Source organism: Chelonia mydas, chromosome 11 (genome assembly GCF_015237465.2).
Source record: "Chelonia mydas isolate rCheMyd1 chromosome 11, rCheMyd1.pri.v2, whole genome shotgun sequence".
Lineage (NCBI taxonomy): Eukaryota > Metazoa > Chordata > Testudines > Cheloniidae > Chelonia > Chelonia mydas.
In genome coordinates, this window is record NC_051251.2 from 48,152,714 (window position 1) to 48,166,977 (window position 14,264).

The window sequence follows — 14,264 nt, forward strand, 5'->3', positions numbered from 1 at the left end:
AGAACAGGGTGCACATATTTTTATGGCAAGCTCTAAGCTGTATGTATGCAGTAATTTGATCTGGCGCTATGTGAAAAAATAAATGTTTAACGTTATTTTTTTAGTGGAGCTAAAATGACATGTATTTTTAGTTAAAAATATGTTCCATATATATTTCATAAAGCCAGGCACAGTGTTGAAAGCATTAGTGAACTAGGTCAAGCATTTGAAGCTTGGCATTATTTTATTGATGAGGAAAGGATACACTCTATCTTTCCTGGATATAACAAATCTGTGTGACTTAGAGTTTGAACTGCTCACCTGGGAAAGCATCAGGAAATCTAGTTTTAAATTTAAATAGCTAGAGAAACTATATACGGGAATACCTTAAAAGAAAATGTTCCTTTTCCTGAACCCATCAGGGTATATAGTCGAACCATAACAATCACGTCTCACGAGATGTATATTCTCTGTTGAATCTGGAAATATATTCCTAGTTGATATTGATATTTCTTAGTTTGAAGTGATGGCCTTTTTACCAAAAAAGTACATACTTACGAAACAGACAACTCAGTGTAAGAGAATTTGAACCACTTTCAGTTTGCTCCAACATAGATCTAACAATCACAGGAAAAAATTGGCAGTGGTTACTGTGTAAACAGAATGCTTATTCAGATGTTGTCTATGGTGGGACCTGCATTTCACACGGTGAACTGCCACATTGTTCAGTTGAATGTGAGGTCTATAGTTTTCTGCTGAAAATTGGTAACATCTGTGTGTTGTACGACATATTGAAACAAAGTCCATCTAAACAAGTGGGCATGTCCTGGATGCAGGTAGGTGTGTATGGAATGAACAGTACAGTCACACAGTTTGTAATTTCTTTGGGGCAACATATATATATTAACGAGAAGTGGCAGGTTTTTCACTACTGTACTGTATCAAGGCTTTGCAACCGTCAAACAACACACAGCTAAATCCTTCTCTCTAACTCCCCATGCTGTGTTAGTGATAATACAGAATGGCATAGCTATTAATGGTATGCAGCAGATAGGATGAAAGACAATGGAACATTTAGTGATTTATATACTGAGTTGAAATTGCTAGCTGGACTCCTGGGATAGCGTATGCATCTAGATATGGCTATAAGTGCTTAAGAAGCACAATTCAGGAGCGTTACTTGCTACTTCAGAAAAAAGGCAAACGTATCTGTTAAAGTCTAACTATACTGTGAAAAGTGACTGTTTAAAATGACACTGAGATTCCATATTTATTCTATCTCAATGACTTGCATATTAAACTTGATTTGTTTACAAGCAAAATATCTAACTAGTAGCTTTATAAACTCGTGTGATCTGAAAATCCTCTACAATTCATGTCCAGTAATATGAATTTTGCAATCAGAAATTAGCTTTTTATGTTTTTATTTATGGTACGTAAGTCCAGCTTGCACTCCCATACTGTATTGACTCTTCAATGCTAACATAGTAAGTACCTCATTTTGTCAGTAAGCTAATATACGTGTGTTGGAATAAAGATATGTAGGTCCAAACTCCTTAATTGTGCCTAAAATATTTGGAAGTGTATACATGTTGTGAGCACACAAAACATGTTTGCTAGGAAAATTGGCACATGTGTAAAATGTATGTAAGTACAAACTTTACTGACAGAATTAAAGAAGCTCATTGAAAATGTAGATGAAAAGAAAAAGATATACTGAAGAGGTTGATGTCATTTTTGCAGTTACTTTTCTGATAGATAGATAGATAGATAGATAGATAGATAGATAGATAGATAGATAGATAGATAGATAGATAGATAGATAGATAGATCTGTTGATTCCCATATATTGTTCTAAATAACTGAGAGTAGGTTCAAAAGCAGCATTAACATTAGTATAATTTCAACTAAATGAAAACCTTATTAAAATATTTAATTGACAAAATAGAATGCAATGTACATTTTAGGACTAAGAGAGTCAAGAATCTGATCTAGCCTTATGGATTAATACAACTGGATCATGATGGGGGTGATCCTGTGTGTCAGGAATAGAGCAGTGAGCTGCCAATTAGCGTGTTTTTAAATTAGTATCCAAAACTATAGCAAACACTTTTCATTTAAAAAAAAATGTGGAAAACCCAATTTTGTGTCTAAAACAGAACACTTTCAAACAGCCCTAACTGCTCTAATGCGTTCACCTTCAGGTAGGCTTTGAGGAATTTTCAAAATATTCAGCTAGTGCAGAAGCCAGGTCAATCCTTCCCAGGAGGGTAGATTGACATGAACATGTAATCCCTGTGTTCCGTGTTCTGCAATGGCACACCCTATTGATTTCTGCTTGTAGTTCAGATATTAGTGACAATCTGTAAAGCCATATATGGTTTGGGATACAGTTAGTCTGCTGTGATGTCTTAGTTGCTAGTCTTAATTTGGCAGCTAGCCAGCCATTCTCAGATGAGTGCTCCCATCTCTTGAAACTGTTCCCCTGAAATGTTCATCAAATGCTGAATTTGGCAAACTTCAGGCAGTGGCACCAATTCGGTTTTTTTTGGAGGGAGGAGAAATTCTGGTCCCTGCCACCCCTCCCCGCTGCAAGGCCCCTGCTTATTGCCGGCTCTCCCACAGGGACCCAGGCCTCCCTCAGCCAGTTGCCGCCAAGAGTCAAGTTCTTTGCTGACTCCCCTGTGCTCCACTGTAGAAGAACAGACTCTCCACGCTCCACATCACAACATAATTTGGCCTGCTTGCCCCTCCATCTAGGCAGAGGAGTGGCCAGGCCAAATCTGAGTTGTCCGATCCCATGCACCAGGTTGCAAACACCACTCACTGAAAGGTGGTCAAGTTGCTTTTCTGTCTGATTTAGCGCAGAACCGCTGCTTAAAAGTGGTTGACTCATGGCCGCTCTACCCCTGGGCTTTGCAGCCTATGGACCTTTGAGCAAGTGCAAAACTCTTTGAGGAAGGGTGTTTGCCTCTTTCCCTTACCTCCCTAACTGTTGCCACTGAAGTTAGATCATACTGTAAAGCCACTTTTTTCAGTTAGGTTGGTAACAAACATATTTTTGGCTTTCTTTCCATTCTGTTTCTTGTCAAATGCTTTTTTGGTTTTGAGGGGATGATGTTTATATGAAGGGTAAGACTGCATCTGAATGTTGAGTTCTGGCTGTATTTAATAATTATTGTATTATTGTTCTTATAGGAGCTATGCAAGGCAGTAAATAAACAGAGACAAAAACATTTTTGATAATATTAGCTAGATTAGGCTGGTAAAAGAAGTCAAAACTTAGTTCTCTGAAAGAGCTAGTCTAAAGGTATTTTCAACCTATCTGGAGTTAGTTAACACAGGAACTCTCTCAGGTGAAACCCTTTTTTTTGTGAGATACCCACCCCAATTTCCAGCCAAAATAGATTAAACACAGATAGGCATACAGGCTTCTGGATGATTACCTGTACTGAATCTATGGAGGTTTTCAGGTTTTTCCATCGTTACTTCAAATATGTCAGTTTGATTATTCAGTTAAAAAAAAACAAGTGTTGTACGGCATTGTGAAAAATAGACGTTTACTGGCTGAGTATCAAAAGTAACATGACTTATGGTAATGCAGAAATTCCCAAATTGTGGTCTGTAGACTACTGGTGCTCTGTTGGCTCTTCTCCTTCCTTCTTGTTGAGTCATACAGAACAGCTGGGATGAGGAGACGAAATCAAGAACAATAGTAGACAGTGTGATTAATTTTTGTTCATGAAGGATAAATCACTTATTTTACTAGGTCAGCTGAAAATACATAAATACTTACCTAATCTTATTTTTTTGCATGTAAGAATTTGATAAGGTTTTCACAATTATGTTTGTGATCGCAAATAGGAGGAGAGGTTGACTGCGTGGTCACATATGGATGGGGAGGCAGTCTCTGTGAGAGGGAGGCGATTTATGAGACATCCTCTGTCCTATTATATTTTGCAGTAGGAAGAACTTTGAAAGCCCCTGCTGGAATGTAGTCTTGTTTTGGAGCTATTGATTTAGAATAGTTAACCTGGTACCCCTAGAAATCTTTGGGGAAACAAATGTAACACAATGTTATGGAAATAATAATACAGTGGGAAGGCAGTAACTCTGAACATCTAATTTCTTTGAAGTGTACTCATGGAAGGTTTTGTTTTGTTTTTTAGTGCTCCTGGGAGTGGTCCCATGTTCAAGTCCACTACAGTTACTGTGAGAGATAATTTCCATGAAATCCCACAAAGTACTATCATAGATGCTTCTAACAAACAACAAAATGTCAATTGTACTTTAATGCACAATGCACAGAATGCGAAAGATGTTACTTCTAGTGCTTTTTCTGCTTCGGAAAGCGCAAGTAATAACAAATCTGACACTCTCAAACTTGGGGATCAAGTACAAGGAGTCCATGGACATAAAATAGGATTCTCTTTTGCTTTTCCTAAGAAAGCATCAGTGAAGTTGGAGTCCTCAGCTGCTGTATTCTATGAATACAATGATGAAACATCCAGTGAACATGGAATTAGCAGAAGAAGCAGATTTGTTCCAGGAGCTTGTAATCTTCAGTTTCCATCAGCAACAGAAATAGTTTTGTGCTCTGAGGAGAAACAAAACTACAGTCACCCACTGATGGAAAAATGTACTGACACAGCAGAAGCTTCTGAAGTTCAGGAGTCAAAACAACTATCCAGTAAGGAGAAAAATATAATACTAGAGAATACAGTATTAGTTCCAGCCGATTCCCATTTGAAACAACCTGTGTCTTGCGATTTGGATGACTATTGTGTTGATGTCAATTTACCAGCATTACGAGATCAATCACTGTCCACAGTTGCCATTAGTAATCAGGCACTACCTGTAGAAAGTCACAGTTCTGAGAGGTTGGGGAAAAAATCCCCAGCTCGTGATATCACTGATGATTGCTTACCTTTGCAAGACATCACAGAGGAAAACAATAAATACATTAATAGTGATTCATCCACAACTGAAGCAGAAATTAAAAAACTTGGCTCTGACCTACATATGTCATCAAATTCTGAAGGGGAGAGTACAGCCTTACAAAACAAACAAGAGACACATAAAAGACCTTGTGAACCATTTGTTCCTGTTCTGAGCAAACATGGATTGTCTGTTCTTCAGTGGCCATCCGAAATGTTAATTTACACAAATACAGAACCATCCATTTCATATAGCTGTAATCCTTTATGTTTTGACTTCAGGTCATCACGAGCAAGTGACTGCATGGAGAAAACTAAACATCAGTCAAATGTACATCATTCTCATCACAAAACTGAGTCCAACCAGAGTCTTGTTTTAGATGACACAGATAAATCTATTTCAGAATGTGCTGATTACAAAACAGAAATTAATAAAAATGTGTGCGACCAAGCAACATCACTTATAACAGATGTTTTGTTAGCTAAAAGCTGTGAACCTGCAACAAATCAAGATAAAATGTGCTTGGATGCCTCTTTCAGGACTGGAAAAACAGAAAAATACCACATTTCCAAAAGCCATTTACGACAGGACACCAGGATAGATGATAAATACAGCAAAGTCTGGAACAAAGAAACTCACAAAAGATGGTTTCACAAAAATAGGAAAAGGAAAAGGAGAAAATTATGTCATCACCATCATGAGGAAATAGCAAAAGCAGACACTGAAATTTCTTCAACAGCTGAACAGAAAATTAATTATGTCAATGAAGATAAACATCAGCACCTTCAAAATACTTCTGGGAAGTGCAGAGATGAAATTGGAAGCATATGGTTAGCTACAGAGCAGTTACAACAGTCATGTCAAAAACTTGGCATTGAAAACAGTGATCACAAAAGAACCATGTCCACATCAACAAACATACATGGTGACAAAGGCCAATGTGGGACCTGGAACACAAAAAATAGCTATGACCACTGCACTGACTCTGAACCTCTGCACAGAAAGTACAAAGCAAGCTCTCATAGACAGTCAAAACAACTGACTTTGAATTCTGGAAGACATAACTTAATGTATTCTAGAACATTATGTAGCTGGAAGGTCAGAAGATCTAGCTGTAGCCCAGATCATAAATGTTTGGAAAAATGTACAAGTCAAAGCCAGTCCATCAAGAGAGCTTACAACTTTCTGACTGATGAACCTGAAAGATCCCATCGAAAGCGAAGACAACATACATATTCTTGTTCATCAGATGAAAGTTCATGTAGACAGGCATTTTTATCAGAAGCGTATCTCAGGCAAACAAGTAATTTAGCTGCACATTGTAAGCCTAAAAGGAAAAGGAGGAGAAAAAGATCTAGAACCCATCACATATTTGTCAACAAAGAACTAAGAAGAAATGAAAATCATAGACCTTCCAAAGGAAATTCTACATTAAATATTTTGGGGGAATTGTTAACACAAGAAAATATACAACAAACAAAAACTCAACCCATAAAAGATTATACAAAAAATATGGTGGAAACAACACAGCTGGTAGAAAACAAGTTGACTCTACAATCTGATGGTTTACTTTTATCAGAAAATAACAAGTCAACTGAGTGTTCAACAATGCAGAGCTCTCCAAGTATATTTTTGGAGCACTTCACGCATTCCTCTGCTTCTGTTATTGAACATAGTGTTCTGACAACTGCAACACCAGAGAACAAGCTAGAAGAAGAAAAGAAACATGAAAATGTAAGGGCTCGTGAAAGTCAAGCTCCTTATAAAGTGTCCAGTATTGATAGAAATGTGGAACAAACTACTCGTAAACCATATCTATGCCAACATGAAGTAGCAGAGACCATACCACAAGAAAAAATAAATGAGGCAACCAGTGAATGGCTGCGGTATAATTCGGGCATAATTAACAGCCCTCCACCTTTGTCATTCAAAGAAGCACATATAAATAGTCATGCCTTTTTAACCACTGAACAGATACTTGCCCCATTTACATTGCCTGATCAGACATTGATATTTCCCCCAGAAAACCATGGAAAATTTAAAGACTTGCAATGTGAGGCCTATCAGCAGCTCATGCAGCAAAACATGCTGGCTAACAAGGTGAAGTTTGCCTTTCCGCCCACTGCAATCCAACCTAATCCTCCTCTGCAGCCTTTGCCCTTGCAGCAGCCCTTATGTTCTACCTCTGTAACCACAATCCATCACACGGTTTTACAGCAGCATGCTGCCGCTGCTGCCGCTGCAAGTACATTTAAGGTTCTCCAGCCTCACCAACCGTTTCTTTCACAGGTCCCAACCCTTTCAAGAACACCTTTACCTCATCTCGCAGTAGGACCTAGACTTTGCCCAGGAACCCACACAACTTTTGTTGCTCCGCCACAACTGCCACTAATTCCAACTTCCGTCCTTCATCCGAGTCACCTGGCTTTCCCCCCATTACCTCATGCATTGTTTCCTTCGCTGCTTTCACCGCACCCAGCTGTCATTCCATTGCAGCCCCTCTTCTAGGTCAAGTTTTCAACAATCAAAATGGAAAGAGCTGTCTCTAAATTAACATACTGCTATATGTAAGCACTCCTCAGTTTTGACAAATGGTTCTTTAAGTGACTGGAATAAACTGGTTAAAATGCCTCATTAATTTGGAATCATTTACTATAAGTGTAACAATGCAAATATGTATGTAAAGTTCAGCTCCATAATATAACTAAAGCACTGAATAGTCTGATCTAATATGAACTATATATATATATATGTATGAAAATCATGTCTTAGAATATGTATAATGTACATAAAATATATTTATAGTATTGCAATCTATGTTGTAAAGTATGCTCCTTTTGTTTTTTTATCTTTGTGAACCTGCACCTATTTAATGTTTAGACAAAGCTGATGCACTGTTTTGTACTATGTTTCTTGAAACTGTAAATCTAGTGACAAACTATCTCTTGCAATAAATTTTTGTTAACTATTTACGTATATCAAAAATCATTCATTACAAGCCTCACGGATGAATAATATAGTCTATTCCTGCTATGTTTGGATAATCAGGTTTCCTATCCTTCAATGATTTATCACCAAGCTCAGAGGCTAATGCCTTAAGGGTAACTGTCTTACCGAGCAAGGGACAAAGGGTAATAGATCTATTTGTGTTAGCGGTTTGATGTCACTGAGACAAATTTTGTCTACTTGTAGTATGTGGACAAACTGCTGACTGTTTGAGCCACTCTCTTTTCTATTAAACCAAAACCAGCTCTTTTAAAGTAACATAAATGGCACAGGGGAAAAAAAGCAAGGACATCTGGAGTAAACTGTAAACCATATCTGCATTTAGCTTCTTCAGCATAAATAGCACTACATTTCCTGCCAGATGTCATCCACGTCTGCACATATGCGTGACTGAAACGACCAGAGTTGTTTTGCCATTTTGCTTCTGCAAAACCCCCATTTCCACATGGAAATGGAATAGCTGGTCATGCAACCGGCAGTGTGTGCACACAAACCGTTTGTGTGTGCGGGGGGGTGTCCCTTTTGTGAGTGCAATTTATTTTATGTCTAAAAATAGGCACACTGAAATGATGATCAGTTCAGAAACTTCAGCCAAATAATTACATTGTTCCCTTGGTGGACACATAGCTCATGTTTACCTCATTGGGAGACGAACAAGCATATCAGAAGGGAGAATGTTTCCACCTGTGTATCATTTCATGTGATAGGTGGAAATGGCAAGGATATTTGGGCATATTTGAACTGAGGAAAGTCACAACCCTGACTGGAAATTTCCAGTCTTTTAAGGGGTTGAATCAAACTCTTACTATCAAATTAACAATTTTGTCTATTTTCATATTGTATGGTTCTAGAGCGTTTTGTCAAATATATATACACATACATACGTATACACACACACACACACACACACACATATATTTAGTCCTTCAGACATTCCTTTCTACTACCCCAACCCCCTTATTTAGGTCTGATCTAATCCAACTCTCATATAAGACAATGGGAATCTTTCTGTTGGCTTTACTGGAGTTGGGTTACGTCCATAATGATGACACAGCCTTAAATGTATATAGCCCTAGCCCGGCAACACTTTTTCATATTACCAGTCCCATTCACTGTAAAGGGGACTAGTCACATGGATAAAGAGGAGGGTTTGCAAAATGACCTATAGTGGCAGTAGCATACCCTCTTGTAATAAAATATAAGGGATAATTTAGAAATTCTTGGTGGTTTCCTTTCTTCATTTATATGATTATGATAAAATTAAGTATAAGAGAAGCTCAAGGAAAGATAATTTTTGAAGAATATATTAAATAATTAATACCAACTTCACTCTTAAACGAGAGTAAAATGGCATAAATATATTGTTATATTTGCCATCTATAATACTAAAACTTACCTCTGTCAATAAAGCAAATTTTAATTTTATATTACACTCAAAATCTATCTCAATCACTTTCAAATACAATTGTAAAGCTCTGGGGTCCACATATTTTACTTGGTGCAACATCTTGCAGGTACAGTACCATTGTAAAGAGGAAAATTACATTACTGTGCTAAAGGCTAGTACAAAGGAGCACTTTGATGGCCTGGTTTTCCAAGATGCTGAGAGGTCACTAATGGGTTGGTGGTAACGGGTGCTGCAGGTACTGAGCAATTTTGAAAATCGGACTAAAAGATTTTTTTGGTTTTTTTTTGTTTTCATCCCTCCAGTTTGTGGTTTCATGCCTAATTTTGTTTAATCTGGTATACGGAAAATGTAGCTTAACGGCTATTTCTGTCTTTTTATTTTGTGTGTGTGAAATGTATTTTTCATGCTTTAACAGTTTTAGACTAATTTCTGATTTAAGTAACAATTTATATTTAACACATTCTTTCGGGAAGGTTGGGGCAAAATAGCAATTTTATAACATTACAATTAGAAAATAAGAAGATACTGTGGGAAACAATTATGCACAGTTTATCATATTAACAAGTTTTATGCTGCAGCTAGTCAAAATTTCCCCAATTTCAAATTTTCAACAAACATTTTCATCCAAACATCATTTTTTGTTTTAAAAAATCCCCAAAATTTGTAAGAAATTTTTCTACTTGTTCTATTTTATACTTTACATTTAAGCTAAATTCCAGTGGAAGTGTAAAATCCATTGTCTATTAAGGAATTTAACAGTTTTAAGATATTGCAAAATGATATATTATATAGAGTAACTGCATTACCATCGTGTATAAAGTTAATGGATATAAGTAAAATACCAATAATGAGAAGGTGTAAGTATTCTTTAAACATTAATACCTTAAGCACTAGCACTGTTTTGTATATGTGACTTCAAATATAGACATACAGAAACGTTTTCTAATAACGAAGACTGAATTTCAAATTGAACAAGCTAAATTAAATGATTTAATAAATATTTCATCTGAGTTGCTCTTGTATTACTAAATAATCTTACTGGATACATAATCTAAGTGTAGTTCTGTATACTTGTATTTTCTGATTTTACAATCTCATTCATAAGTTTGGAAATCTTTGCAAGTGCTGAATAACTGAAGACATTATGATTCCTAGATACACAACCTGCCAAGTTTCTTAAATCTAATTAATTTCTTTAGAATGTTCAAATCTAATCAGAAATGTTGCCTTTTAATGTTTTGCAGTTCCAACTCATATTGCCAATTTATATAATGTTTGGAATCTGATTCCAAGGTAAAGAAATAAAAATAAGTTACTGTTCCTTTAAATCACCAGAGTTGTTGGAATTAATTTATCTTCAGATTGCAATGATAAACCTAAATTAGGTTATAGATTTTGTTAAATGGCTTCCCATTCCCAGAACAGCTACACAAAGAAATGATTGAAAAGTTAATATGTTCCACTGAGATGAGAAATGTGTTTTTTTCCTGTCCTTGGAAAGCAGCAATTTGTCCAGACCATGACCTTCCTGGAGGCATACCATTTCTCAGGTAATATGTACCATAAAATAATGTTCTAAATAGGATTTTTCAAGCATTAAGAATCATAATCATCTTGCATTGTTATAGGCAGTTTGGACTAATTGTACACTTTCCTTTCTAATCTGTAAGTACACAGAACAGTTAAAATGCTATAATACATACAGAAAGCAGAAGAATCCGATTGTTCATTTTACTGAATTTAATCACAGATTACCCTAAATTTTAACTCTGCCTGAAAGGAATAAACTCACATGGGATTTCTGCAGGAATGAGCAAAATGATTTACAGATTGAGACATCTGATCCCCAGACAGTTGTAAAAAGCACACATTTTAGAGCCTGATCCTGCACAATGCTGAACCACTGTAAGCTGCTGAGCACCCACAAACGCAAACTGAAGTCACTGGGAGTTGTGGACACATCACCGCACAGTCTTGTGTGCCTAGTGTATTAGAGGAAGATGAATGTACTGTGTGCATGCTTAAAAGCTCTTCAGTTTAGAAAGCATAAAATTTAGGTTCACCTCATTATATTGGCATTTCAGAGATAAAAGGCAAATGCTTAAAATATAAAATTATACAAGGCCTCAACTATTGATGCTGCCCCAGCATTCTGAACATAGACTAACTTTATTCCAAACTTTCTTCACTCATCTTCATTCTTAAGGCTCTGGTTCACCAAATTACTTAAATACATGCCTAACTTGGAGCACATTAATAGTCACATTGATTTCAATAGAAGTACTCATGTGCTTTAAGGTTGGCACATACTTAATTACTGTGCTGAACTGGGGCCTACAGGAGAGATCTACAAATTAGCATCTATGAGAAATGCCAAAGTAAATTTCTTTTCCTTTGTACGTGCAATGGAGAAAGCAAGTTTATCTTCAGCTATTAAAATCCAGCATCTACAGCACTGTCTTGTTTCTCTTTGCATTCACATTTAACTCAATTTAACTCAAATATAACTGAACATCAGAACGATTACATTTTAGGGTTTTAAATATGCTCATTCTACTGCTCAGTTTAACTTCTCCATTGTCAGTACTGTAAAGAGAAGTTAAACAAATTGCCCTGGTCCAAATCAGTGGACATCTTTGACTTTACTGCAAAATGTTAGATAATGTTGCTTGGAACAATTTACCTTTTTTTTCTGCAGCCCTCATTTTTGACTCCAACAGTCCTAATTTTGAGACTCTTTTAGGGATTCATAATACTGGTAGTCCCACAACCATGGGAGATTTCTCTCAAAGGAGCTCTCATACTCTAACAGTGTGCAACAAAGCATCATTTATCATTCTTCTTTTTAGCTCTTGGTATAGGGCTGGAATCATGATACTAAAAAGTGGTTTCTGTTGAAATATGAATATTCTGTTAATTCCTGTATCAAAACTAGACTTTTTAAAATTATGTTTTCTCTTCTTGGGAGAGTTTCTCATACAGAGTGCTGGTCCCAGCATCTATTTCCCATATATATTTCAGTTTACTATATTGTGCTTGCTTTTATAAAAGTGCATAACTTCCCAAACTGCTACACTTTTTCTTCAGTATATTTTCTACAGTGTCTTTCCCCAATGTACATATTTTAGCAATCTGGTAATATGTATCTGAGAGCTCACTATATTTAACGTATTGCTTTAAACATATTGGGCCAGCTCCTCAGCTGGCATAGATCAGTGCCGCTCTGTTGACTTCAGTGGAGCCACACTGATTTACTTGAGCTGAGGATTTGGATCACTGCGTTTTATAAATCTCCTAAAACATCCCAAATAAAAACTGAATCTAAGCAGTAAATCTGTAAAATATACATTTCTAGAAGCTGCTTGTTTGTAATGAGGGCTTATAAACTTTAACCTGTCAGTTATTTTGTTCTAAAGTTCATGAGCTGTACAGAATATACTGATTTGCATTGTTGTATACTGCCAAGTAATTTTACATATGCAAACTGTACCACTTCACATGTATATGCAATATGTTGTCTTATTGTAAAATTGTACCATGTTATTTTAACTCTTTTTCTATTGAAATTAGATTTTGTTTTATAAAATAGAATATACAGTACTGTACAAATGTCACTAATTGCATAAATTACCATGACTTATTATATAATATGTACACAGAAATTTTGTAGATCATTTGGGTTTAATGTTTACAGTAACTATATACTTAAATATTATTTTATTTACACTATTTCTTCTCCTCCTTACTTTGAATATTTTATAAAGGTTTGTTCATTTCCTTTCTTTGTCATTTAGTGACATCAAAGTTTCTTAGAATTTATATTTGCAAATAAAATCTCAGCTCCCCCCCCACACTTAATTGAAAAAATAAATATACCCGCTGTAACAATTCAAAGACTTCTCATTTTAGTTTCAAGCTTTTAAGTTTATAGATGTCCCATGTGCTCATATCCCAGATGGAGTTTTACTATTGACTTCTACAATGGAGTGGTACCATTGGCTTCAATGGGGATGAAATTTCAGCTTGGTGCTTAAAGAGGGGTCTTTATTTACTAAAACTCCACTAACATATTCAGTTTTCAATTTAATTCCAATCTGATATGAAATAAATAAGAGCACAAATCGGTAAAATGGTTAGATACATTTCTACATTATTATTTTACCTCTGTTGGTGCAAAGAATGGGTCTGGAGTTAACTGTCAAAACCCTTTTAATTTGTCTGTGTTATACATCATTGCAGTTTCAAACACTGTCTATCCTGAGTCACAAAGAGTTAAATGCTCGTGCAGTTAATAAATGGCTTTCTCTCCATCCCACATGTTACTCAGCATGACAAGATTCATACAGTATTAAGGTGGTGTGAGACAGAGGGCACTTTACAGTGACACGATCACAGTATTTAAATGTTTCATTGGTGTCGGCTCAGGGGCCTGGTGCCCAAATCCAGAAAGAAGAGCATACTCACTAAGTTGCAAATTTTAGTAATGTGCAATGGATCTTCCATTACTTGTGTGAATTAGAAGATCAATTTTAAATTAAAATGGTTGTTGCTGCACTGCATGTCTGATAGCTTTAAAAGGGGAGGGCACTGGTTTCAATTTTTAAAAAAGAATACAGAATGGATAGAAAAAAATCAATTTTCAGAAATGCTTTTCTATTTTGAAATAATAAGCACCCCTTCATGGAAAGATCACTGAAGCAGGCAAAGTTTTGGACCTTCTAATCATCCCTTATATTTTACACACACATTCCTTGCAGTTCCAAAGCAGTCATGAGGAAGGTTCGAGAATAAAACCTAGAAGAAGAAAGTTCTGTTCTAAATGGGCCTGATCACCCTCTCAAGCTGGAATACATCAGAGGAGTAACTCAGTTTAAGTTAATGGGGTTACACTGGTGTGAAATTGGTGTCAATGAAAACTGAATCAGATAGGAAG

General features: G+C 36.2%; 1 protein-coding gene and 1 long non-coding RNA gene across 2 annotated transcripts in view; one reads left to right on the forward strand and one right to left on the reverse strand.

Annotated features, from left to right (window-relative positions):
* Window positions 1-12,965, forward strand: part of ZNF804A (zinc finger protein 804A) — a 236,633-nt gene extending 223,668 nt beyond the window's left edge. The window contains exon 4 of the mRNA XM_007065825.3: window positions 4,149-12,965. Within this exon, the coding sequence (XP_007065887.1) occupies window positions 4,149-7,425 (3,277 nt within the window). The 3' untranslated portion in view covers window positions 7,426-12,965. The remainder of the gene's footprint in view (window positions 1-4,148) is intronic.
* Window positions 1-14,264, reverse strand: part of LOC122462375 — a 298,741-nt gene that overhangs the window by 33,770 nt on the left and 250,707 nt on the right. The gene's annotated exons all lie outside the window — the stretch shown is intronic.